General features: G+C 48.7%; 1 protein-coding gene across 9 annotated transcripts in view; it reads right to left on the reverse strand.

Annotated features, from left to right (window-relative positions):
- JAKMIP1 (janus kinase and microtubule interacting protein 1) overlaps positions 1-27,127 on the reverse strand; it is a 116,320-nt gene that overhangs the window by 59,246 nt on the left and 29,947 nt on the right. For all 9 annotated transcript variants that reach the window (XM_084797461.1, XM_084797457.1, XM_084797462.1 and 6 more), the window contains one exon: positions 195-457. In XM_084797461.1, the coding sequence (XP_084653587.1) occupies positions 195-323 (129 nt within the window). In that variant the 5' untranslated portion in view covers positions 324-457. The remainder of the gene's footprint in view (positions 1-194; positions 458-27,127) is intronic.

The raw sequence follows: 27,127 nt of genomic DNA on the forward strand, positions 1-27,127 counted from the left end.
AAGGAAAGCTGAAACAAAGAATCTCGCAGGCCCAACGTCACAGGCAGCACGTGATAGCAAACTGCCACCCTGTGGCCTTCACAGCTGCCTCTTGTTCTCAAAGGGGCAGCTGAGGCTCAGAACCCAGGGTTACACGCTTCAGAGCCCAGTGCTCACAGCCCAGCCGGCGGTGGCACCGAGGGCCCGCACCCCACCTTGCTTTTCTCCTGCTGGAACTCGATCTGGATGTTGGTCAGCTTGGCCCGCAGCTCCTCGTTGGCCATCTGCACAGAGTCTGTCTCTGTCTCGGGCTTCTCACCCTTGCTGCGGCCCTTTTTAGACATGTTTCCTCTTGGAGTGAGATGCCAAGGTCCTGCGGTTCACGCACACCCACCAGCGAGCACAGCTACCAGCTTGGCTGCGCTAACCAGTCGTACAGGGCCCCGCTCGCCCGCTGTGCACACCATCACTCGAGATTCTGTGTGGGGAGAAGAAAAACTGAGTGAACACCTAGTAAGTGTCCCCCCTAGCCTGGGAACCCCAGGGCAAACCACTTGCCTCGCCCTCAGAAGGCCTACCACTCACAAGCCTGGCCTATCATAGGTCACTGGAGCTATCTTAGAATCACCCAAAAGATGTTATAGGCAGAGTCTCGCCATCCTTGGGGCCTGACTGGCATCTCCAGCCAACTCCTAAACGAATGCCCCCAGAGAGCCACACTGTGTAGCTCTGCTCCAGTCCTGGCCTCTTGAGGTTGCAACATGTGGGTACAGTTTCTAAAGGCTTCCTGGGGTCTCACCCAAAAACCTGAAGCACATGGCAGAGGACAGGAGGTAATGTGCCCTGTCCCCAGCTCGCCAGTAAGTCTGGAGCAAGATCAGTGTTACGCTCTAAAATGGATGACTCCGCCTCATAGTTAACTATTCCTCCTGTACCAGGTAAAGTATGCCATCCATGTTACAGATGAGGAAAACTGAGGCACACACCAGCCAAGTGCCAGGCTACACAGCTCATAATGGGAAGTGGTACTAGCCTTGTCACTCTGCTATATCCAAAAGCAACACAGGACAAGCAAGCGCGGTCTCTGAATGAGCAGGCTCTGGGATAGCAGCCCTCACCACCACCACGGGCCCAGTCTACATACCTCCTAATGCCCCCCAACCCCAAACAAGAGATGCTCCAGTGAGGCAATACCATTACCTGCCACATGGCCACATTGCTTAAGTGATACCCAATGGAGGTGGGGGGTGGGAAACGAGAGGGAAGGGTGGAGGGAAGAAGGAAGGAAGATGTCAGGAGAAATGGGTACAATTTATAGTTTCTAGTCCAATACATAAAAACCTTGGAGTCCAAAGATATGTAAACAAAATGAAAATAAGGACACTTCTTAGCTCCATCAAAGAACTGAGGGCATAGGGCAAAGCGATGCCACGCAGAGAGCCCAAAGCAGAGACCAGCTTTCTGAGTACAAGCTCCAGTTCCTTGTCCATGAGACCCAGCTCCCAACAAAGCATTATAAGATACACTGAAGGCAAAAACGTCAAAGATTAGACCCAGACTTAGACTTTAAAGTCATTCTCAGTAACATGCAGACAGCCTGTTAGAACAGATGGTCTGTAAGCAGAGATGAAAAGCCCAGGAACAGATAAGGAGATGTCCAAGTGAAAAAACACCACAGGAGAACTGAGACAAGGCTTGCCTGTGCTTTGTGGACTGCACAAAGCTGAGGAGTCTGTGTGTGAGCTCACAGGTGCACCAATAGTGTCTTCCCAAACTGAAGAGACTCCGTCCATGAGCTCACAGATACTAACACAGTATCTTCAAACTGAGAAGCAATGGAAAACAAATTTTTTAAAAAGGCGACCAGAGTACCCAAGGACTGAGTGGTAGTTTCAACAGCAAAACACTGAGAAGGCAGTGAGTTAGCTAGGTTAATAGCTGCGATCAAACACAACAAAAACTTGAGGTTATTTCCGCTTATAGCTGCGCATCACACTCTATCAGTGATGGAAATCAGGGCAGGAACTCAACCAGGGAAAAAACCTGAGGCCAGGAGCTGATTTAGTGTGGTTCCATGACACCCAGGAGGCCCGGATGCAGTTCTGGGGGGGGGGGGCTGAGCAGGCTTCCAGGCTGAACAGGGTGGGCCGTGGAATCAAGATCCCTTCCAGAAGATCTCCAGTTCAGCCAAAGGTGCAGAATACAAGATTTCTCCACAGTAAGTGTTACTCCTCTTTTAGCTGTCCTGCCAGCACCAGGTGGCAGCAGGGACCCAGCCTGACTCAGGCCAGTTGGTGGCTGCTTACAGGAACAGCCAGTAAGGGACAGTGAGAGCCAGTGGCGGGAGCCTGGTTTGGTTAGGTAGGACAGAATGGCTGCTTTGACAACAGCCAGCCAGCTCGCCTTCCCAGATGGGCACTGCAGTGGGTGGAGCTGTGTGAGAAAGATGGCCAAAGATGGCGGCAGCAATCCACACTGACAGGCTGCTGACTGTTGGAGGCTCAGGGTGGCCAGCAGCATTTGGCTACCTGACCAGCAGCCAAGCCAGGAGGTCCAGTGGTGAATTCTTTGGGGGAGGAGGGGAGTCGATCTTTGATGAAATTGATGGTGCTGGCCCATTTATTTCATGTGAAACAGGGACTTATAAACCTTGGGCAGTGGGAGGGGCTTGGGGGGGTGAATGTGTTTAATTCACCTCATTTACAGGCAGGAACACGTCCTATCATAAGAAAGGAGACACAGCACTTAATTATCCTATGGGCAGTGGAGGGGGTCAGAACTCCAGGTACGGTTAGAGGTATGGGAAAAGGTCACATCTCATTAGCATGGGGAAGGTATTTCCAGGAATCCCCAGGTGCACACTGTATGAGTTTCTTATTGGGAAAGGGTTGGGCCTGTAAACTCCCGGAGGGCTATGTGACAGTCCTTAGAGGATCTGGGGTTTCCCAAGATCTGGCAGAGAGGAGAGAATCTAGCTGAGGAAGGCAGTCTGTCATTTATCACCGAGATCAGGAGCTTTCCAGCAATGCCAGACGTTGACCTTAACAGCAGAGTCCAACAAGGTAGAGGCCATGGGGAACCTGGTACTGAGTGGCTTGTTCATAGGCCAGTCTGGTGGGGACATTGTCTCAACTGTGGCTCCTTCTTCTAAAAGGACTCTAGCTTGTGCGGTGTTGATAGAAAACTAGCCCACACAGGTGGGAATGGAGGAATGAGAGAAAGGACCACGGGACTATTTGAAGCCATGTGTGCAGCCTTCGCCAACAGGCACCAGGTCACAGACATGTAAACTGTACTTTCACTTGAGTATATCCTATGCAAGCCGCAGGTGATCAAAGATGAAGGAAGAGAAAATCCTAAAACAAGACCAAGGGGGAAATATCTTGGCTACAGAGAAACAAGGATAAGAATTCAGCAGCCAGCTCTGCAGGAACGATGTGGTGGGGGCGGGCGGATGGAGCAAAACGGTGAGTAGAGGAGAAAGTCAACCTGCAATTCAGTCAGTCACCTGTGAAATTACACTTCTGAGACTAAAATCTCAAGACAAACAAAAAACAAAGGCAGCCAAGCCACACAGACTTCTTTTTAGACAGCTAAGAGAAATGCATCAGAGAGTCGTACAATGACCTATAGGGCAAACGCTGCACATGCAGTGCACCCCTTTAACCCAGCACTTGGAAGGTAGAGGCTGGGAAAGTGCTTGAGTTTCAGGCCGGTGTGGGCTACGCAGTGTTCCAAGCCAGCCAGGGCTACATCGTGAGACTATCTAAAACAAACAAAAAAGACCTCAGACTAAACAGAATTTTAAGACTCACGATGCTGGGCCAACACATTCACTTTTAATTTGTTAATTGGGAAATCAGTGTGACTTCATACCCAGTCACGGAGGAACCAGAGGAACCAAAGCACCTAATGAAAGCCTTGAAGCCATGCTGGCAGGGGCCTCCAGGGTTAGCAGCCACTCACCTGAGCTCCTGAATATTCATGACAGGTCTCCCTCCCACTCACTACCCTCACCAGCATCACCCTGGATCATGGGGACATCGACAGACAGCAAACTCTCAGGATGGTCCAAACAGCTGATGCTAAAAATAAGAGGAAGCACTCCATATCATACTCTGAGGAGGAGGAAGGGAGGGAAGAGGCAAAGGAGAGAGGGAGGGAAGGAGGAAGGGAGGGAGGGAGGGAGGGCCACAAAGGGACATACCCAATGCTGAGCCCAGTTGTTTGTAAGCAAATTGCAGGGCTTGTTATGAATCAACCCCTCCCGCATGAGGAACACAGAGTCCATAACTCCCTGAAGCTTCCCTCCTCCCACAGGTCCACTTTCCACACACAAGGTTGGTGCCCAACAGTGGGTGATGCATTCTGGGGCAGGAGAGTCTTCGCTAATTTTCTAACAGAGCACACACTTCCGGAGCCAGAGTTATCAGCCATCTTGTGTTCTTGCAAAGGTGCTCTCTAAGGTATGCCTTATAAATCCCCTATATGGCTTACTACACTTCCCAGATTCCCTTGCAGACGTGGGTCATGTGACCAGACTTGGCCAATGATATGTGAGCCAATTGTACCATGGGCCCTTATGGACTGAGTTTAAAGTCTGACCACTCATCCTGTCTGGAGAAACCTTGGAAAACATCTGTTGAGGTGGTGATGGGGCCACAGGGACATGTGGGCTCCTGAATCGGCCGCTAAACAGGCCCAGCCAGCCAGCACTACAGGATCTGTGAACCTGAACTGTCCTTTTAAGCTTCCTTCCTTTTAAGCACAGCTAGGCTTTGATAAACCTGGAAAACACCTCCTGGCCTGTCTTCCTTCTCCTTACTACCTACCCAGTCTTCAAAATTCAATTGGGAATGTCACCTGCTTGGTACACACTTACCGATACCACCCCCACCCCAGGCAGGGCGGGAAGCTTCTCCTATCCACCACAGTCTTGTTTCCCTTTTCACAGCCCTGACCCGTTTCAACCTGTTGTGCCACCCGTCTCTACCACCAGACTGTGGGGGGTACCACAGGCTGTGAGGCAGCCAGGACTGTGCTGGCCTTCACCTCCCAGAGTCTTGAGTCCAAGTGAGCGGTGCCTGTGATACAGATGGACTTCTAGCCACCTGTATGTCACACCAACATCCTTCATGAACACACACAATGGCAGGAGCACAGGCCCTAGGTGGGTAGACTCCTGCCTGGACTCTGGCATGGCCAAGCCAAACCACTCAGCATTCTTCATTAGGATGCTCCTGTGTAGGAGCCAGACTGAGTTCCTGTCCAGCCCATCTGCTGCAGACACAGCCTTCAGCACCTCAGGGTGAGAAAACATTAAGACATGCCTTACAGGGGATATATGGGCCAGGAGGGGGCCTACTATGTGCTTAAGAACAAGAGATGGGGCTGGAGAGATGGCTCAGAAGTTAAGAGCCACTGGCTGTTCTTCCAAAGGTTTGGGGTTCAATTCCCAGCAACCACATGGTGGCTCATAACCATCTATAATGAGATTTGGTGCCCTCGCCTGGTGTGCAGGCCTACATACAAGCAGAACACTGTATACATAATAAATTAAAAAAAAAAAAAACAAAGCAAAACAAAGAACAAGAGATCAGGCCAGAAACAACTGTTTCTTTGGAGAGGCATGGGACAGGGACCATGTGCAAGCCAAGGGCCATATCTAAGTCAGAGCTCAAGAGCACAGCCCACAGACACTTGATCTCAAATCTCTTATCTCCAGTTGCTGGGCCTCCAGCCTCGAAACTTCACTCCAGCAGATAACATAATGAAATGTTAGCAGAGTGTCCCAGCCCAGAACAGGCCCTGCCCATGCCCAGCTTTAACAAAAACCTTCTACACAGTGTTCAGCAGAGCAAGAGAATCTGGCCTCCACAGGCCACTGATCAGGCATCCCCACCCCGGGGAAGGCATCCACAAGCAATGGTTCTCAGACCACAGCCAGCCTGGACTTGAAGCCATTATCGCCACCACCTCTCAGCGCCTACTCTAGCTTTGGCTGGGAGTCCCACCACCCACCCTGCGGGATGATTGGCTACCATGGAAACACAGGAGTCCCTGATAACTATTTCAGACTGTCACCTAATACCTTGGCATGCTGGTGTTGTGGGGAGCTGAGAAACGGTGAGTGGGGAAAAGATTCAAGAAGGGAAGCGTTGGTCCCTTCAACACTAGCAGAGTGTTCTGATGGACAGCCTGGTGCTGGCCCTGGGAACCTGTGGTCTAGCCTGTTCTCATGGTCAGTTATGAACCATCCCCTTTCAGCACTGCAGTAAGAGTGTCTTCCCGTGGAAGAAGAGGACACGGAAGGAAGCCGTATGAGAAGTCTGTCACTCAGAATATGCTAAGCATTAGCAAAGGGCTGCCCATTCAGCCCTCTCTAGGTCTAGTTAAGGCTCTAACCAATGGGTGTAGACTGAGGTTGCAGTGAGGGTGACAGTATAATACATTCTAAGACCCTCTTTTTAGACCCTCCCCACTGCTGTGAGGGGGTGCAGAGGTGCTTTTTAATCCGTTCTTCATCTATATTCCTCAAGGCATTTTCCATAATGAAATGATAATGTTTTACATAAAAATAGATGAAATTAGAGGCATATTATCCCCACCACATCCTTTTTGCACCAAAAAAAAAGCATTTTCTTTCTTTTTTCTTTTTTCTTTTTTTTATTAATTTGTTCTTATTTAAAAAAAAAAAAAAGCATTTTCAATCAAACCAATTACCAGCCAAGGGTCTCAGGCTCCTGCTGAAGAGTGCTGGTCCTCAGCACCATACCAGGCATTGCTAGGCTTGGTGGTTCAGGCCTATAATCTCAATATACTTGGGAGGCTGGGGCAGAAGGGTTCCAAGCTCAAGTCCAGGCTAAAACCAAAGAGCTGAGAAGTTAAAGCCAGGGTCATGACGCCCAACCTCTGAGTATACTGCAGCCTCATGTCTGGCCTCCCAGCAAAGGAGTGAACACAAGGGTGGAGCCACACCCTGTAGCTACAGGCAGCTACCAACATCATGTGGTACGCTCTGCGTGGCTCCTCCCATCACTGCTTTACAAAGCAAGCGGTGACCACATTCCCTGAGATCCTTGCAGAGGATGAGGGCAGCAGCCTCTCTCCCCAGTGCCTGGTCTCTACATAACAATTCTTCCCCATCACAAGCCCAGGAGGACTCCTTCATCTCGAGCCATAGATGCCTCCCACAGCCCCATCACGAGAGAGCACGAGCTACTTCTGTATCAAAGAGAAAGCCGGTCTTCAGGTCAACCAAATGATAGTCAGTACAGACAGGGCCTCTCTGGTCACCCAGCAGCTGGTGGAACAGGTGTTGGTGGGACCCTGAGAAGGGACTCTGTGGAACTCAATGTCACGGAGAGGAGCTGGGATTTTGAAAGGTGTTAGTCAACTTTTCTTCATTTTAAAAGTTTAGTACACTCCTTGTAAGAAACTCCAGGAAAGATGCGTCCCCATGCGTGCATGCATGCGTGCATGCGTATTTATACCTAGAGCTCACTGTTTTGGCTAAAATGACTGATCAGTAAGTCCCTGGGATCCTCCTGACTCCACCCCCAGTGCTAGAGTGACAGGTACACACTGTTATACCCAACCTTTACATGGGTTCTGGGAATCCAGACTTCATGGTTTTGTTGTTGTTGTTGTTTTGTTTTTTGTTTTTTTAATGTACATTGATTTTTTTTTCCTGCACATATGTGTGAGAGAGTCAGATTCTCCTGGATCAGGAGTTACAGACAGTTGTGAGCTGCCATGTAGGTGCTGGGAATTGAACCCAGGTCCTTTGGAAGAGCAGCCCTGGACTTCATGGTTTTTTTGTTTTTTGGTTTTTTGGTTTTGGGTTTTTTGAGACAGGGTTTCTCTATGTAGCCTTGGCTGTCCTAGACTCATTTTGTAGACCAGGCTGACCTCGAACTCATAGCAATCCACCTGCCTCTGCCTCCCGAGTGCTGGGATTAAAGGCTACCCGGTTGACTTCATGTTTTTTGTAGCAAGCCCTGTACCTGATGATCCATCTCCCTGGACCAGAACTCACGTTTGAACTGATGTTTACCCATCATTTTCTAGGCTGCTGTGCCACACTGGCTTCCTCACGCCTGACAAGGTCTAAGTGTCCCTCCGGGCAGCAGGGGAGGGTTGAGGCTGGGCACTCAGGAGCTCAGGACCTGCCCTCTCTACTATCCAGTTGACTGCTCTGGATGAGACCTCCATGTTAGCAAGGATAATCCCTGGGATGTGAGAGGAGAGGCTGGCCAGGCCCAGCCTAGAGCACAGAGTCAGTGGGAGTTGAGGAAGATGTCAGTCACAATGCCAGCCAAGGTCAGCGCAGGGCAAACACAGCACACCAGACCTGCTTGCCCTGGCTGAGGGGAGGGTTGCAAATCTAATGTAAGCCGATTAGCAGAGGCCAGGCTTGCCCACTACCCCTTTCCCAGATGAAATGGCCATACCACAGAGGCAGAAGCTGTGACATATTTAGGACACCTAATGCCTAGATGCTAAGAGGAGCCAGGCCTCAGTGGATGGGAGGGTGGATTCCACTGAGGCTTAAAGAAGGATCAATAGCAGGCGCTTCCCAAAAGCAGAGTAAGGACTACAGTGATCCCAAAAGGCATCACAAGAGAAGAAACAATAAACGGGCACACTTGATGATTGCAGATTGGCCAAAGCCTCGGCCAAATACTAGAAATCAAAACCATGCAATATACAAAAGCAAACACCTCAGATTTCAGTGCCAACTGCCTAGCACATCCCAGCCCGGAAGCACTGTTCTCTGGGAGGGGTGTGGGCTGACCCCATCTCCCCATCCCCCACCCACATCACAGATATCCTCCATAAAAGCTTCATCAGTCTGCCCTGTGTCTCCCTCTGAGATGCCACACTGGCCAACGGAGCTGGCAGTCACCAGTAATGCCTGTTCCACGAAGTCCATCAGTCATTCACTTAACCAAGATTGGCGGGGCTTGCCAGGATGCTGCTCCTAGCATGAGAAACGGACAGGAACCCCTGCCTGTCTCAAGCTCGCATTCCCCGACCTCTCTTTCCTTACCCTAGCTCTGCGCTCTTGGGACCTGCTGGTATCTGGCACTAAGCAGATGCATGGAACAGGAAGACCTCTCTGCTCAGGACAGACAGACAGCTGTGGGCTAGGCACTGTGCACTATGGGAATTCTGAAATGGCTGGATTCCATGACAACAGCCAAGGGTGGTGAGAAGGAGGATGAGGAGCCACATCAGTTCAGAGCCACCATCCCCCAAGGGGGGAAATGATCCTTTCTCTCTCAGTGTACCCCAAAGAAATAAACCCCCTCTCATACTCAACATATGTCTAAGCCTCATTCCTAGCATCCCCCGACCTCATCCTCACCCCCAGCACTGGCACATCCTGTTCAGACTCCACCAACCCAGTAGAAAAATTTCCTCAGGGACTGCCCTCCTGTCACCAACCCTCCCATGTAGAATTTGCTCAAGCTTCTACCTGTAGGATCAATCCATGTGCACATGGATGCATGCCTCTCCCCAGTTTGGGTTACAAAATTGAGTGGGTCCCAACAGCAGGCCCTTCCCCCACCGCCATCCCCTACCCCCCATCCCCTGCTCCCCCACCCCCTCAACCCCCATCTTCCGGCTGGTGTCCACAACAGCTCAATAATCACTTTTCTCCTAAACCCATCAGCCTCAAGGGTTTACCACGTGACCTGCTAATGGACTCCAGCAAACTCCGAGCTGAGTTCTGGCTTCTGTGACACCATCTGATTGATCGCTTTGGTACACCTTCCTTAGACCTAGCACAGGGTGACTGCATCACCTGTCAACACGGCCCAGGCGCCAGCTGACTTCCAGCCCCTGATGCTGGCTCCAGCCCAGCAGACCTTCCGGTGCAGGCAGGGAGTGGCATTTTGCATTGGTTTCTCCTAAACAAATGAGGATCTCAGGCTTTTGCTTGGGGCTGCAGGAAACACACATCAACATCACATCTCGACATAGCCCATAGCTTCACGCGCACGCATGCACGCGCGCGCGCGCACACACACACACACACACACACACACAGAGGCTACAGACCTTCACTCTCCCTCCACTCCTCCAAATGGAATCCCAATCCAAGGAATCCGAAGGCCAGATCAGTTGCAGACTACCCACTGTGGTCTCTCTACATTCTCTGCCCCTGTTCCCAAGGGAGGAAGCTGATCCCGCAGCAACACCTTACCTTTCTCCCTGGGAGAACCCCCCTAGCCTACCTCCATTCCTAACTGTCAGTTCCCAATATCTAGAAATATATTTTACCTGGAATCCCCAGGGGCCACACCTACCAACCAACACACAGCCACCACATCCTCCTAAGAAGCAGAGAGGGTCACAGAAGCCAAATAACTCTAGCCAGCATGGCAAACATGGCTCTAGCAGGCCTTGCCCATCTCCCACATTGCCTCTGCCTTGCTAAAAACCCTTAGATCACATTCCTAAGGCTAACCCCAAGGTCCATTCCTTTATTTGGCCGTTTCCTCCTCCTGAGGCCGACTACCAAGATCCAGCTATCAAAGTATTGAAGCCCAGTAAATCAGAAGGCGCCTTTGGCTCAACTAATTAACACACCCAGTTAAACACCTCATCTTAACACGGGTTTCCGCTTTTACCTTTATAAACCACTATTTGCCTCTGGGCCATACCTGTCTCCTCTCAATCCAGAAGCAGTCCTTTGTCACCCCGCCCCACAGACAAATATGCCTTCCCCCACTCCCTTGCCCCTTCTCTCCCTTCTCCCCGTTCCCTTCCTTCTCCCTCTTCCTCCATCTCCTGGCTTCGTCCCTTATCCCCGCCCTCTATCCTTCCGGGACAAATAAATCTCCTATGTGCTGAGAATTTGGTCTTGGGGTGTCCTGAGCCAGCTTCAAGGTTCCTTGTAGGAATAGCTACCAGACAAAGACAAGACCAAATATCAGCCCTTGAATCACAATCACAACAAACCCAGATGCCTAGACACCAGCATAAAAGCAAGCAACAGCAGCCAGGACAGTGTGTCCCTACTAGAGCCAAACAACCCTACCACAGTAGGCCTTGATATAGCTTAGGCATTATAAATATGATAGAGGTCCTTAAAGAGGAAATGAAGAAATCTATAAAATCACGAACAGAGGAAGGAAATGAATAAAACAGTTCAAGGCCTGAAAATAGAGCTAGAAAGAATCAACAAGGAGCAGGCGTGGTGTCTCACACTTTTAATTCCAGCACTTCGGAGGCAGAGGCAGGAGGATCACTGTGAGTTCAAGGCCAGCCTGGTCTACAAAGTGAGTCCAGGACAGCCAAGGCTATACAGAGAAACTCTGTCTCGAAAAAAACAAAAATAAATAAATAAATAAAATAGAAACAAACAAACAATACAAAGAATCAATGAAACAAAGAGTTGGTTTTGAGACAACAGCAAGACTGACAAACCCTTACCCAAATTAACTAAAGAGCAGAGAGAGAAGATCCACATTAACAAAACTAGAGAAGAGGGGAACATAACAATGGACTCTGAGGAAAACAAAAGAATCATAAAAACATACTTTAAAAACCTTCCCTCCACCAAGTTGGAAAACCTAAAAGAAATGGATAATTTTCTCAATAGGTACCACTTCCCCACGTTAAACCAAGATCAGATAAGCCATTTAAACAGACCTATAACCCCTAGTGAAATAGAAACAGACACTAAAACTCTAACAATAGCAATGACAAAAAGTCCAAGGCCAGATGGGTTTAGTGCAGGATCATGCAGTAAAGGTCTGACAGGATCCTACCAGACCTTAACAGAAGAGTTGATGCCAATACACCTCAGAAACAGAACTCAAAAACAGAACATCGCCCAATTCATTTTACAAGGCCACAGCTATGCTGGTACTCAAACCACACAAAGAAAGAGAGTTACAGAACAACTTCCCCTATGCACATAGAGGCAAAATTTCTCAATAAAATACTAGCAAATCCAATCTATGAACACATCAAAAAGATCACCCACCATGATCAAGTAGGGTTCATCCCAGAAATGCAACATACACAAATCAATAAATGGGCTGGGCAGTGGTGGCACTCACCTTTAATCCCAGCACTCAGGAAGCAAAAGCAGGTGGATCTCTATGAGTTCAAGGCCAGCTTGGACTACAGAATAAGTTCCAGGATAACCAAAGCTACACAGAGAAACCCTGTTTCAGAAAGAAGAAAAAAAAAAAAACAATAAACGAATCCACCATATAAACAAACTGAAAGACAAAAGCCATATGATCATCTCATTAGATGTAGAAAAGGACTTTGACAAAATCCAACACCCCTTCATGAGAAAAGGCCTGGAGAAATTAGGGATACAGGGACATACTTCAATATAAAGGCAATTTTAAGCAATCCCATAGCCAACACCAAGTTAAATGGAGAGAGAAACTCAAAGCAATTCTGCTAAAATCAGGAACAAGACAAGGTTGTCCACTCTCCATCTCTATTCAGTAGAGTACTTGACGTTCCGGCTAGAGCAATAATAAAGCTTCAAGAGATCAAGGGCATACAAATTGGAAAGGAAGAAATTAAAGCATCATTGTTTGAGCATGATATAATAGTATACATTAAAACTCATCAAAATTCTACCAGGGAACTCCTACAGCTGATAAACACTTTTAGCAAAGTAGCTGGATACAAAATCAACTCACAAAACTTACTAGCCTTCCTATATCCAAATGGCAAACATATTGAGAAAGAAGTCAGGGAAACAACACCTTGAAGAATAGTTTTAAATAATATATAATACCCTGCAGAACTCTAGCCTAGTAAGTGAAAGACTTGTGTAATTAAAACTTTAAGTAATTTAGAAAGTGGCTGGAGGCTCAGAGGCTAAGAGCACTGGCTGTTCTTCCAAAGGTCCTGAGCTCAATTCCCAGCAACCACGCGGTGGCTCGCAACCATCTATAATGAGATCTGGTGCTCTTCTGGCCTGCTGGCTCACATGCAGGCAGAGCACTGTATACATAACAAAGAAATCTTTAGAAAAAAAAAAGAAATTTAAAAAGATATCAGAAGATGGAAAGATCTCCAATGCTCGTGGATCAGTAGGATTAATACAGTAAAAAATGGCCATCTTACCAAAAGCAATCTACAGATTCGATGCAATCCCCACAGAAATTCCAACACAATGAAACCCAGGATAGCTAAACCGATCCTAAACAATAAAAGAACTGCTGGAAGCATCACCATCCCCGACCTCACACTGTACTGCAGGGCTATCGTAATAAAAACAGCATGGTATTGGCACAAAAACAGACACACTGATCAATGGAACAGAACTAAAGACCCAGGCATAAATTCACACACCTATGGACACCTGGTTTTTTAATAAAAAAAAAAAAACAAAAAAGAGCCATAAATGAGAGAGAGAGGGGGGGGGGGGGAGAGAGAGAGAGAGACAGACAGACAGACAGACAGACAGAGGCAGAGAGAATCTTCAACAAATGTATGACAAAGCAAACGTTCCTCCATCTCGTCTCTTGGAGCCTTCTTTAATTTAAACTGAAACTGACCCTGCCCCCCCCCTCCTTTTCAATCCCTGCCATGAAAAGTCCCATGGGAAAGCACCCAACCCTGTTCTAGAATGGTGGGATTAAAATGTCCCGGACAACTGCATTTTCTTGGCCTTTATTAAACTGCTTACGTCCCCTGCAACCACCAGGCAGGATGCAGTTCTCCTGTGCTCGTTGTCTTTAAGCACTCCCTGTAATATGGGGTTCTCTCTAGGCAGTCACCAGCTGGCTTAATGCACACTCTCGGTCTGGACTGGGCTTGTGCTGGGGTCGTGCTGAGTGGCCTTTCGGTCTCTGTCCCGCAGCAACTGCACTAGTCAAACCGGGTGGCTGCATACAAAATAATGCAAATAAACCCATACTCGTCACCCTGCACAAAACTCAGCTCTAAAGGATAAAAGAGCTGAACACAAAAACAGACACACTGAATCTGACAGAAGAGACAGAAGAGAATAGCCTTGAACGCTTGGTTCTGAACCAAACATTTTTAGCACAGGCACTGAGATCAATAATTAATAAATGGAATCTCATAAAACTCATAAAAGCTTCTGCATGGCAAAAGACATTCGGACAAAGCAATAGCCTACCAAAAAGAAAATGATTTTTTTTTTTGTAATCAACTACATATCCAATAGAGGGTTAATAACCAAAATATATAGAGGACTCAAAAAACTAGATATCAAGATAACAAATAACCCAATTTTAAAAATGGGGTAGAGACCTAAACAGAGAATACCCAAAAGGGAACTCAATTGGCTGAGGAACACTTAAAGAAATGTTCAGCATCCTTACTCATCAGAAAAATGCAAATCAAAACTACTTTAAGATCTCAATTTACATCCATCAGAATGGCTAAGATCGTTCAAACAAGTGACAGCTCATGCTGGCAAGGATGGGGAATAAGTGGAACACTCATTCGTTGCTGGTGGGAATGTAAACTTCTACAGCCACTGAGGAAATCAGTATGGCAGTTCCTTAGGAAGATAGGGATTAGTCTACCACAAGATCCAGCTGGACTACCCTTGGGCATACAGCCAAAAGATGCTTCTTCATCTTATCACAGAGACACTTGTGTCACCATGTTCACTGTTGCTCTGTTCATAACATCCAGAAACTGGAAGCAACCTAGATGTCCCTCAGCAGATGAATGGATAAAGAAAATGTGGTACATTCACATAATGGAATACTGATAAGCTGCTAAAAAAAAAAAAAAAACAAAAAAAAAAAAAAAAAACGTTAAATTTGCAGGTAAATGGGTGGAACTAGAAAAAAATAATAATCCTAAGTGAAGTAACCCAGACCCAGAAAGACAAATGTGGTATGTATGCATTTATATGTGGATATCAGCTGCTAAGTCAATCAATGATAATAAAGCTACAATTCACAGAGGTTAGGTATAGAGTAAGGGGCTGGGGTGGGAAGTAGATAGATCTTCCCAGGAAAGAGAAATAGATTAGATAGTTATGGCTGGATGGAGAAAACCAAGCAGGAAAAAGGAGTGGAGAGGGGGACAAAGGAGGGACTATGGGGAGAGTAAGCTAAAATTAAGCGCCATTTGAGGGGTAGTATGGAAACCTACTACAGTAGGAGCTTCCTAAAATATACACACATACGAAAGTGATCTAAATTAAATTGCCAAATATTGGGGGAGACAAAGCCCCAACTGGACATCTCTTGTCACCAAATAAAGCTTCCAAACTGGGTTACATTGAATTGAGTTGTTGGCCAAAGGAGCCCCATGGAAACCCCCAAACAAGCCAGGCTACTGCCTAGACTGTAGGTTGCTCTCCACAAACTAACAGCAAGGCCCTATTTCTAAAGACAACACCTACACAACTCATTGAACATGCAGAACTTGAGCTGGTGCCTACATAGAGCCTCCACCCCTATGGACTAGCGTCTTTGGTACAGGAAGGTACTCTGTATGCTACTAAAGGAGAAACATTAACACCAACCCAGCCACAAGCCCTCTGATACACAATGGTGTCCTGCCTGCAAGATATGCTAGTGCAATGGTGGCACAAAGCTTGTGGGAGTCACCAACAAATATCTGATGTGACGGAAAGCCAACTCCATGAGATGGAATCCATACCAGACACTGCTTGAGTGACCAAGCACCTGAGACTAGGTAGCCCAGAGGTCTAGGATAAGACCAAATACTATGGTCTACTAAAATAATATAGCAGGCTGGAGGGATGCCTTTGTGGCTAAGAGCACTGGTTGTTCTTCCAGAGGACCAGAGTTCAAATCCCAGTACCCACATTACAGCTCACAACTATCTGTAACTCCAGTCCCAAGGGATCTACTCTCTCACAAATTCAGGCAAAATACCAGTGTACATAAAATAAAAAATTAACAAACAAATTGTTTTTAAAATTAAAAAAAAACAAAAAATAAAAAAAGAATGGAGCCAGGTGGTGGTGGCACGTGCCTTTAATCCCAGCACTTGGGAAGCAGAGGCAGGCGGATCTCCGTGAGTTCGAGGCCAGCCTGGTCTACAGAGTCAGTTCCAGGACAGCCAGAGCTATTACACAGAGAAACCCTGTCTCCAGAAAAAGAAAAAAAGAAAAAAAGAGTGTAGCAATAAAATGACTCCTAATGACACTTCACTAATACTCATAGATCAGTGGCTTGCTGAGCCATCATCAGAGAGGCTTCCTCCTGCAGGAGATGGGAAGAACAGGACAAAATGCAGAGAGAGAGAGAGAGAGAGAGAGAGAGAGAGAGAGAGAGAGAGAGAGAGAGAGAGAGACCTAAGAACACTCAGCCCTAAATGGGATGTCTCCATCAAACCCCTCCCCTCAGGGCTTAGGGGACTCAGTGGAAGAGGAGGCAGAAAGACCGTAAGAGCCAGAGGGGATGGAGGACACTGAAGAAACAAGGGCCTGTAAATCAGCATCATCTGTGAAGATACAAACTCACGGAGACAGCGGCAGCACACGCAGGTCCTACGTGAGTCTGCACCACATGGGGGTCCTAGAGCTGAAAAGGGAAGCTATCTCCACTTGACAACCACTTGCAAATAAAAAGTCAGTTTTCTCCAAGGGCCTCTCACTGGGGAAACAAACTCCTCTTAAGGGCAGGCTGCAAGGCCAGCAGTAGATGGCCAAGAGAAAACAAAGCCAGTGATATCTTTGGAGGTTGTCTTACAGTGTCATGTCTGGGCTGGCTGGCTGGCTGGCTTGTTTTTAATCTCGTTTACAATTTTCTTTCTCTTTATTTATGTATCTTTGTCTCTTTCTATCCTATACGTATATTATGGCTTCAAGTTTAGTGTTCTTATGGGATTCCTGAGTGTGTGAACGAATGGGCCTCTGTGTCTTATCTGTTTCTTCTGCTCTTTTCCTTCTGTTTGTTTTCTTCTACTCCGATGTGTTAGTTTTTGTTTTATCGTATTACATTATATCATATTATGTTAATTACATTATATTATATTCCCTTAGAATCCTGTTGTTTCTAATGAGAGGCAGACAGGAGACAGATCTGGATGAGAGGCATAGAGGGAGGGGAAACCATAATCAGGATATATTATCTGAGGGGGGAAATCTATTTTCAATAAAAGGGAAGAAAAGAAAAAAAAATGAAGTAGGCTGCCCATGTTGGGGCCTGGGAAAGGTACTGACCCTCCTGGTGGGCTGTGTAAGACTCTCCACTGTGCCCATGTTGGGGCCTGGGAAAGGTACTGACCCTCCTGGTGGGCTGTGTAAGACCCTCCACTGTGCCCATGTTGGGGGCTGGGAAAGGTACTGGCCCTCAGGGTAGGATGTGTAAGGCCCTTCCCTGTGCTTGAGTCAGCCTATCTCAGGCAACATTAGAAAAGTGCCCACCTCTGCATCCCCACCCCCACCCCCAGGGCCTGACACGGCATCTCTGTGGGCTGTCTGCTGAGCAGAGGAGTTTCTGCCTCCAGGAATAGATGCCCACCTCCAAAACCATGGCTGCTGCACCTAGCCAGCCGATCTTGATGAATAGACCCCAAGCCAGAGGGGCCTGTCTCAGCGTCTGCCATGCTTCCTCCTAAAACCCACTGGGCTCTCTCTCTCAGCCAGAAAAAAAAAATCACTCTAAAACCATTGGTAGGATGCAAAATCATTAAAAGGCGCCTCTGAAAAGGTTGTTCTGTAAAGCCATTTCCCTAGGCACCAGTAAGAAAAGACAGTGTGTGCTGCATAGCCGTGCCCTGGCCACACCCGCAGCAGCCACGCAGTACTCCACCATCAGGTCTCCAGTACCACAGCATGCATTTACACACACACACACACACACACACAAACATTCACACACATCTAGCAAGAAAAGGCTATATAAAGGGGGTCTTTACCCAGAAGCCTCTATTCCCTCCAGTCTGCCATTGTTAACCCATTTGCAGCCACAGTCCAGGTGTTCTGGCTTAGTAGTCAACAGTCTCCATCATCCAGCCCCCAAGCTCAACACCTTCTCCCCAGCTGTGGCATGTCCACACCAGACCACACACAGACAGTGACACCAGCAACCACACAGCACCTGTACACTGTGTCATTATCCTGTTAGTTATGGGAGACAGAGGCTCAGCGAGTTCATGTGACCCTCTCAAGACTTCCATGATAGGGCTGTGCATGGTGGCCCATGCCTTTAATCCCAGTACTCGGGAGACAGAGGCAGGCAGATCATTGTGAGTTCAAGGCCAGCCTGGTCTACAAAGCGACTCCAGGACAGCCAGGACTAATACAGAGAAACCCTGTCTCAAATAAAAGAATACTAAAAAAAAAAAAAAAAAAAAAAAAAGACTTCCATTACACACTGCTGTCCCTTCTGACCCGAGGCCTCTGCCTTCATCTTCCAGGTACATGGTGCCCCCGTGTGCCTCCAGCCCTGCCCAGGTGGCCAGCCCTTAACTACCCACCCAGTGCTCACAGTCCAGCAGACCTGCTCTGGGGCTTCCCAGCAGTACCCGGTTGTTCTCAGAGCTCATCCCAGCCTGAGCCATGCAGCTTTCCAGGCTGGGGCTCCTTGTTTGCATCACTGCCCATCACTCACACTCAGAGTGCTCTGAAGGCTGCACAAAAAAAGGGACGGAACCTGGAGAGCGATGGGAAGTGTTGGGGCAAGAGCGTTGCACGTGTTTCCTGTCTAGACCTCAGTTTCTCAGTTTCTGCAAATGAGAGTAAACAGTCACACGTTGGCAACAGTGCTGTGAGAGAGTATAGGCAAGCACAAGTTAGGACAGTGCAGGCCCACAGTGTCTTCCCCCACCGCACACAGCTGCTGTTGTCACTGCCATTACTGTCCCTGTCACCCTACTTCACCACACACTTCTGCCATGGTGCTCTGTCTCCATCAGGCCAATGTGGACCTTAAACATGAAACTTCTAGAACAGTGAACTAAAGTGCATCTTTCTTCAAGTCATCAGGTATTTTGTCACCGTGATGAAAAAGCTTACACAGCACTCAAAAGGCACTTACTTGTCTGTGTGTATAGTGCTGGGGACAGCAGGATGGGTGTTGTTCATGCCAGGCAAGTGTTCTACCCAGGCTGTGCTCTAACCCAGTATTCTCTCAGAATACTGTGTGTGTGTGTGTGTGTGTGTGTGTGTGTGTGTCTATGTGTGTGTCTGTGTCTGTGTGTCTATGTGTGTGTGTGTGTGTACATGTTTGTGCAGGTGCATATATGCATACAGATGCAAGTGGGAGCCAGAGGTCACTGCTCTCTTCCATCAGTCTCCACTCAGTTTTTGAGACAGGATCTCTCCCTGAAGATGGAGTTCACACTGATTGGCTAGACTGGCTGGTCAGGAGCTTCAGGGATCCTCCTGTGTCCATTTCCTCAGCCTTGGGATAACGGGTGAACCACCATGCCCGGCTCTTTATGTGAATTCAGGGAACCCACACTTAGGTTCTGGTGTTTGCATGCAAGCACTCTCCTGACTGAGTTGTCTCTCTAGCTGCTGCATTTACTTTTTTAAACCAGTCTTCCTGTAGCCGGGTGTGGTGGCACATGCCTGTTACAGGGAGGCAGAGGCAGCCAGATCTCTGTGAGTTTGAGGACAGCCTGGTCTACAAAGTGAGTCCGGGACAGCCAGGGCTTTGTTACAACAGAGAAATCCTGTCTCAAAAAAACAAATGAAATCAGTCTTCCTAATGCGACATTCCCCGTGTTAGTGCACAGCTCAGAGTCCGAGGGTAGACAGAGAGTATATGAACAACCTCTTGTACAACTTGTTTCCCTTTGCCTAAAAGGTTTTTTTGTTTTGTTTTGTTGGTTTTTTTGAGACAGGGTTTCTCTGTGTAGCCTTGGCTGTCCCAGACTCACTTTGTAGACCAGGCTGGCCTCGAACTACAACGATCTGCCTGCCTCTGCCTCCCGCGTGCTGGGATTAAAGGCATGCGCCACCACCGCCCAGCTGGCTGAAAGCTTTAAGATTCTTCGCTTTTAAACACACACACATACATGGGGAGCTGGAGAGATGGCTCAGAGGTTAAGAGCACTGGCTGCTCTTCCAGAGGTCTTGAGTTCAATTCCCAGGAACCACATGGTAGCTCACAACCATCTATAATGAGACCTGGTGCCCTCTTCTGGTGTGCAAGAAAAGCATTCTATACATAATAAATAAATCTTCAAAAATAAATAAATAAATAAATAAATAAAACACACACAGACGCACTCAGACCAGCAAGGTGATTTGAGGGTAAAGGTATTTGCTGCTAAGGTTGACAACTTCACCCCACCTCAACCCTGGGAACCCACGTGGTAGACACAGAAGCCACTCCTGGAAGTTGTTCTTTGGCCTCCAGTTATGCAGCGTGGTGCACATGCACACACACAAAATAAATCAGATAAAATGAAGAAAATGTTAAAAAGTAAATGTGTATGTGTGTGTGTACACTAATCAAGCCTTACTGCAAACAACATTTCATGAGCTCATGGTCCAGTTACATTCTTCCTAGTACACACTACATATTAAGATGTCAGTTGAGCTCTAAAATTAAATTTCTCAGACCAACTAAAGTAGTCAGTCCCACTAAACAGCACCCAGGAAGCAATGGCCCAGTGCCAGTTCCCCGGGTGTGGAATTTATACTTGCTTGCACGGAGCCTAGCTCTGGACTTGTACACAGCAGATTGACATAAAGCCACAGAGTGCCAGACCCATCTTGGTAGCCCACCCAAACTGTGTCTGGTCCCGCAGCCCTGCTGCCCGGGTGAGAATCAGCACACATGCGCTCTGCGGAATATAACGGTCTGCATTTGGGATTGGACCCTAGAAGGAGAAGGGACAGAGTAAAGCAGACAATTTGTGGAGGCAGGGATGACCAGCAACTCCACGGGTGTGTTAATTGGCCTGCATTTTAGCTCGCTGCATTGTGTTAATAAGTCAGTAGCTTCATATCAAAATTGCTCTGTGGAAACCCACTAGAGTGTCAGTCTGCATTCAGAGGGGTGGGGGCTTCCTACAGAGGCAGCAGACGGATCCCCCTTCCAAATCCGCATTTCACAAGCCAAATAGCTGAAAGGAAGCCTTCTGGGCCCTGAGCAATTAGGCAGGGAGTCTGTCAGATGTCTGCAGACTGAAAATGAACTGGGGGAGGGGCACGTGTCAGCCTAGAAAGAGGGAACAGGGTAGATTCTCAGAAACTTGATCAGCCTCCCAAGGTTCCTAAGACACTTGCTCCACTGCACACAGGAGCCACACCCAAGCCTGCGGCCTGCCACCCTGGCCCCAATTTCCTTACTCTCTCCACCCTTACCTGCCAAGGCCTCACCCCAGCCAGAGTGAACCTTGGACACTGCCCTGTACATGCAGCTATCCATACCTTTGCACAAGCTGGCTCTTCCTTCCTGCTCCACTGAGAAACTCCTGCTCCTTCAAGGGCCCACTGAACCCACACCCCCAACTTCTCACAGCTCCATACAACCAACCGGCACGGGTCACACAGGCATGAGAGAAGAGTGGACTAGCTGGGTCAAGACCAGGTTCTAGACAGCCTTCCTTTCTGATGTAGTGTGTAAAGGAATCTGCAGTCATCCACCTCAGGCGGCAGGGGTGTAAAGGGGGATGGGTAGAGCAGTCAGGTGTGAGCGCACACCGGACCAGCTGGCCAGTGTGTGATGGGAATGCATCTGGTGACAGTGTTGGGGACACAGGCTGAGACTAGCTCAACAACGATGAAGTCTCTAACATCAAAAGGGTGGAGGATAAGGGACACTGAGGCCAGACTGGCAGGCTGCAGGGCTGGGTGTGGCTGCAGTGTGCAGTGGAGCAAGAGCCCTAGGGTCCTTAGGAGGCATGCCAGATGTTACAGATGTTCAGGTCGTCCCTCCACAGTGACCCCAGGCCACAGAGAGGAGACACAGCCATCCCTGAAGAGACAGCAACCCAGCCAAGTGCTGCACCTTCCAGCCACAGTAACAGCCACCATCATGGCCGCGTTCAGGGGACATTGGCCAGCTATCAGCTCTGATTTTTCACATTTCGTCATTTCATTAACCACTGTGCTAGGGGTCAAGCCTGGGCTTTGGGCATGCTAGGCTAGTGCTCTGCCTCTAAGCCACACACACACACACACACACACACCCAGCTCACAACTTAGATTTCTGCACTTTGGTGTTTCTGCACATTAACATCATAGACTGTTACTGGGAGGCAGAAGTTGACTGCCATGGAAGGTGAGCTTTGTGAGCACCACTGACCATGATGAGGTTTCCGGTTTCCAGTTTCCGGCTTCTGGTCTCCGGTGCTTGGCACATAGGTGCTTAAGAAGAACTCTGTTTCTGGGTGGACCCATCAACCCACAAACTATCCCAATAGGATCCATTGACATTGCAAGTGCCCAGCATGAGGCCAGGCAGGCACAAAGCCTGCTGTTTGAGTTTGTTTTCTATTACTATGGTAAACACCATGACCAAAAGCAGCTCGTGGAAGAAAGGGTTCATTTGCCTTGCATGCCCCACTCACAGTCCATCAGAAGGAAGCTGAGGTAGGGACCTGGAGGCAGGAGCTGAAGCAGAGGCCATGGAGGAACACTGCTTACATGCTTGCTCTCCAAAGCTCACTCGGGCTTCTTATACAACGCAGAACCACCTGCCGGTGAACGGCATCACTCAGTAAGCTGGGTCCTCTCAGATCCATTATTAATCAAGAAAAAGCTCCCACAGACCAATGTGATACTGCAATTCTTCAATTCCTCTTCCCACATGTGGCTAGGCTTAGGTCACGTTGACAAGCACTAGTCAGCATACTTAACCTGGGAAGTAATCTGCAACAAGCAAGCACGCATATGTCCTGTGTGGCCCCACCATGCCATACTTCCTAGTGTAACACTTACGCAACCCACATGTGCTGCCGCCACATCACCGGCAGCATGGCCCCCTCTTACTGTTAGAGCAAAAATGCTGGTGCCTGCCCACTGACAGCATCTTTGATGTGATGACCTAACGGAGTTCAGCATTCAAAGGAAACTGATCCCCGTGGCTACACTGCTGTCAGAATGCTGCATGCGCCCTTCTAACACTCACAATTATAAACCTGACACCACCTGGGGGGCTTCCAGCCTTGGCCCAGCTCATCCTGGTGACGTGGGGAGCACCCTGAGGAGCAACCACTGAGGTGAGAATCAAAGATCTGAAGCAAACACAGATCTCTCCTCAGCCTTCCTCGGGAGCTTCTGGCTGCAGCAATCTCTCGGAGCTCGGCACTCTCTCCTTCCTTGGAGGCCACAGTCCTGAGCTCCACCCTGGGCCTATCCTCCAGTGTCTGGCTTTGGGAAGCCATGACTGCCGCATCAGCTTTGGCCTGCAGTACCTGTTGGACCTGCTGTGACTGTGTGGTGGCCCACCCTCTTAGCCAATGACCACAACTCCGTATTCTGTCATTAGTTCCACAGCAATAGAGCCAAGTGCTCTCTGAAATGGAGTGGGGTGAAGGAAGATAGCGAAAGGATCTTGCCTACAGCCAAGATCCCTCAGTGTCCCCACCTTCTCTGGAGGCAAAGGTCACCAAAGTAAACAAGAGCCAGGCATTGGGGGCTGGAGTTCCAGCTAAGCCACCTTCCCCGGGAGCCACAGATGCACGCCAGCCTCAGCTGCCTCCGTTGCCTCTGCTACTGGGCAGCGAGACTCACCGTTCTCTAAAGCACCGTCCTCAAACATCACCACGGGTATCGGCCATGCTTCCGCAGGCACGAGGGTGCATCCACTCTCTTCCTGTGGGTAATCTAATCTCAATGAACAAAGCAAAGGGTGCATCCTCAGATCCATAGAGGTTGCCAGGGTCCTGGAGATGGAGACATAGCATGGTCCAGGGCTGCAGATGTCAGCTTCCCCAGATGTGTAGCCCTAACTACTTTACCACTCTGCCTCCCTCCTGTGCCAGCAGGAGGATAGGACAGAGAGACCACACCCAGCAAGCCCCACACCCAGGTTTGCCCTAAGTGGTGCCTCTGGCTTCCTAAAGGTGGCCACAGCTTACATACAAAGATCTAGAAAGGGAAGAACAGAGCGGAGCCAGCACTGGAGCATGGAGTGTCTGCCTGCACATATCCTTCACAGAAGGCTTCCTAGAGGGCTTCTTGAGACAGGCCGTCCCACACAGGGTGCAGGCTGACCTCTAGGGGTTGACTGCCAATTTGACAAAACCTGGGATTACCTTTCAGACAAATCTCTGGGCATGTCCATGAGGGGTTCTAGATTGAGTTAGGGAAAGCCTGTGTGGGCAGCACCATTGCATGGGGTTGGGCTTCTGGCCTGAATTAAAGGAGGAAAGTATGCTGAACTAACTCTCTCTCTCTCTCTCTCTCTCTCTCTCTCTCTCTCTCTCTCTCTCTCTCTCTGTGTGTGTGTGTGTGTGTGTGTGTGTGTGTGTGTGTGTGTGTGTGTGCTTCCTGACTGCAGGTGCAACAGGACCAGCTGCGTCATGCACCTGCCTCCGTCATTTCATTGCCACGACGGACTGTACAGTGGGCCAAAATAAGCCCTTCTCTCCACAGCAATGAAGGAGTTGTGAAAAGGGAATGCCCAGAAGGGACAAGGCAAAGAAAGGCACGAGAAACTGGGGTGATGCTGAGGAAGGAGGTAAGCAGAAGTGAGAAGTGCACAGGTCAAAAGGTCAGAGCTCAGCATTTTCTCAGTGTCTTTGAGGCCAAAGTCAATGCGGATTACAGGCCAACAGCACCAAGCTTGGAGGAATACTCAATAAGGCTACTGTCTCATAATACAGACATATATATGAACTGGATTTCCTCTAAAATTCATGTCTTTCCAGTTGGAGTGTGACCTCATGTGGAAACAAGGCCACTGTTAAGGTGAGACGTACTGGCTTAGGGACCAAATCCAGGGTCACTGTTGTCCCCCAAAGAAGAAACCCAGAGTCAGGCACAGAGGAAGCAGAGAGTGGCATGAGGCACAGGAAGAGCTGCTACCACTACCGGACACTGGAGAAAGAAAGACGGGTCCTCCCCAAACCCGCTAAGTGAGCAGCCCTCCTGGACTCTGACCTTGACTAGAAACACATGAGGGAAAGTGGTTCTGTGTAAGACACCCAGTTTGTTGCAATTTGTTACACCATAGAACCTCCTGTGTGTGTGTGTGTGTGTGTGTGTGTGTGTGTGTGTGTGTGTGTGTGTGTGTTTGTGTGTGTACATGTATACAAGATTTATTTTCAAATTACTTTTAACTGTCAGGCGAACAAGCCAGAGCTCCTGTCCTGGACAATATAACCAGCCTGGAGCAGGCCAAGCACGTGATCGCCTAACCACCTGGGGACATAAACAGAGGTTCAGAGTCACGACCTGGGGAGGGGGCAGAGGAGACAGACAGTGGGTTTAGGGTACAGTAGGAGGCAGTGCTGAGAGGCAAACACAGCAGAGCAATTTATCAAGGCAGGCCAGCTGCCAGGCCTTGACGGAAAGCCCAGACAGACCACCCACTGGCCACTTCTCAGTCAAAACAGCAGGGCAGCTGTATCTCCCCAAAACTCCAGCCACAGGAAGCCCACCCAGGACTGTGCTGAGCGTTAGACCCATGGCCTGCCACCAACTGGCAACTCTTGCCAACAAACAGCTGCCCAGTAGTAAATACGGCCACATACTCAATAATGCGAATGTGACCGATGACAGGCGCCATACCATACCTGAGAGCCTACCTCCAGGGGATGCTGTAGCTGCCTCATCTATGGAGGTACCCTATGATGTCTTCGCCTAGTGGTGCATCACCTCTCTGAGTATGTTAAGTGATACGTGACTGTCCTTTTTCTATTTCCTAGGTGAAAAAGCTCAAGGAAGATTTACCATGTCTACAGAGGTCACACCACCCCACAGGACAGAAGGGGGTGCCCTCCAGGTCCCTCTGACTGCAAAGAGCTTACCTGCCATGCAAGAGGTGTGACTGAGTGGGAATCTCATCAGGACCTGCGCCACCAGGGATGGGGTGTTGCAGCAGCCTGGGACAGCACAGTCTTCACTCTACCCTCTTTACCTCCATTCTCACCATCACCATCAGCACCTGCATATCAGCTGTCACCGCAGAAAAACAGCACCACTAGGCCCAGAGGGGAGGGGGGGGAGGGTTGGCTCAGCAGGTAAAGCTTTTGCCATGCAAGCCTGAGAGCTAAGTTTCATGCCTGGAACCCATGTAAAGGTAGAAGGAGAAAACTGACTTCACAAAGTTGTGCTCTGACCTCTACCCATGTGTCATGCATGGTACATGTGCCACCCCCTCCACACACATACACGATAACACATTTTTAGAAATCCACTACCATTCAGGTCATCCTAGCATCCGTAAGAGGCGGAGGCTGGAGGATGCTGAGCCCGCTATGACACGGCCATTCCTACCCTGTCTGGATTCCTTTGGTATGGAAGGCCAGCAGCATTAAGGGTGAAATCCTCACGTGTTAAATTGTGCTGATTCACCCTACAGCATGCCTTCAGGCTAGATCCAGACTTTTCCCACCCCAAGACGCCAACTGCATCCCAGGACAGATCAGGGAGTCAGAGCTTATCTGACAACTGTGTCACAAGCCCCAAGTTTGCAAAGTCACCGCATGACTCTGGCTGTGCCCCTATTAAGTTGTAATGCTTATCTGGAATGTTCTTGCAAAGCTATGCAGACATTTGATAGCTGAACAGAATTGGAATTTATCATTAATAAGCAACAACAGAAAAGTGGACACTATGCCACTTTCCACAGCATCCCAGAAGACCAGAATCACTCCTCCCCAGACAGAGAGACACAGAAACACATGCACACATTTGCCACCAGAAGTCCTAGCTCCTGTCTCTCAAGGGCAAGCCCTCAAAAAAAACCAAAAAAACAAAAAAACAAAACAAAACAAAAAAAACCACTCTGTGTCTCTGACCTCTACAGCTTCAAGGCTGAAGTGCCTTGTGCCTTATTCCCTCACTCTCACATATGGAAGTGGGATGGGGGACATTTGGAAAGCTGCTCAGAGCGAAGACCACTGTTGAGTCCACTGGCTGGAAAGCCCCAGCTGAACATCCTACCAACCTTTCATTTTCCTCTAGGGGCAGTGACCTGTCTCTTGGCAGTGAACTGATGATCTGCACATGACAGAAGAAAACAGCATCCCCCACAAAGAAAGATGGACCAATATATAAACCCAGGTTGTTCTG

This window comes from Acomys minous (genome assembly GCF_964271855.1).
Source record: "Acomys minous genome assembly, chromosome: 10".
Classification (NCBI taxonomy): domain Eukaryota; kingdom Metazoa; phylum Chordata; class Mammalia; order Rodentia; family Muridae; genus Acomys; species Acomys minous.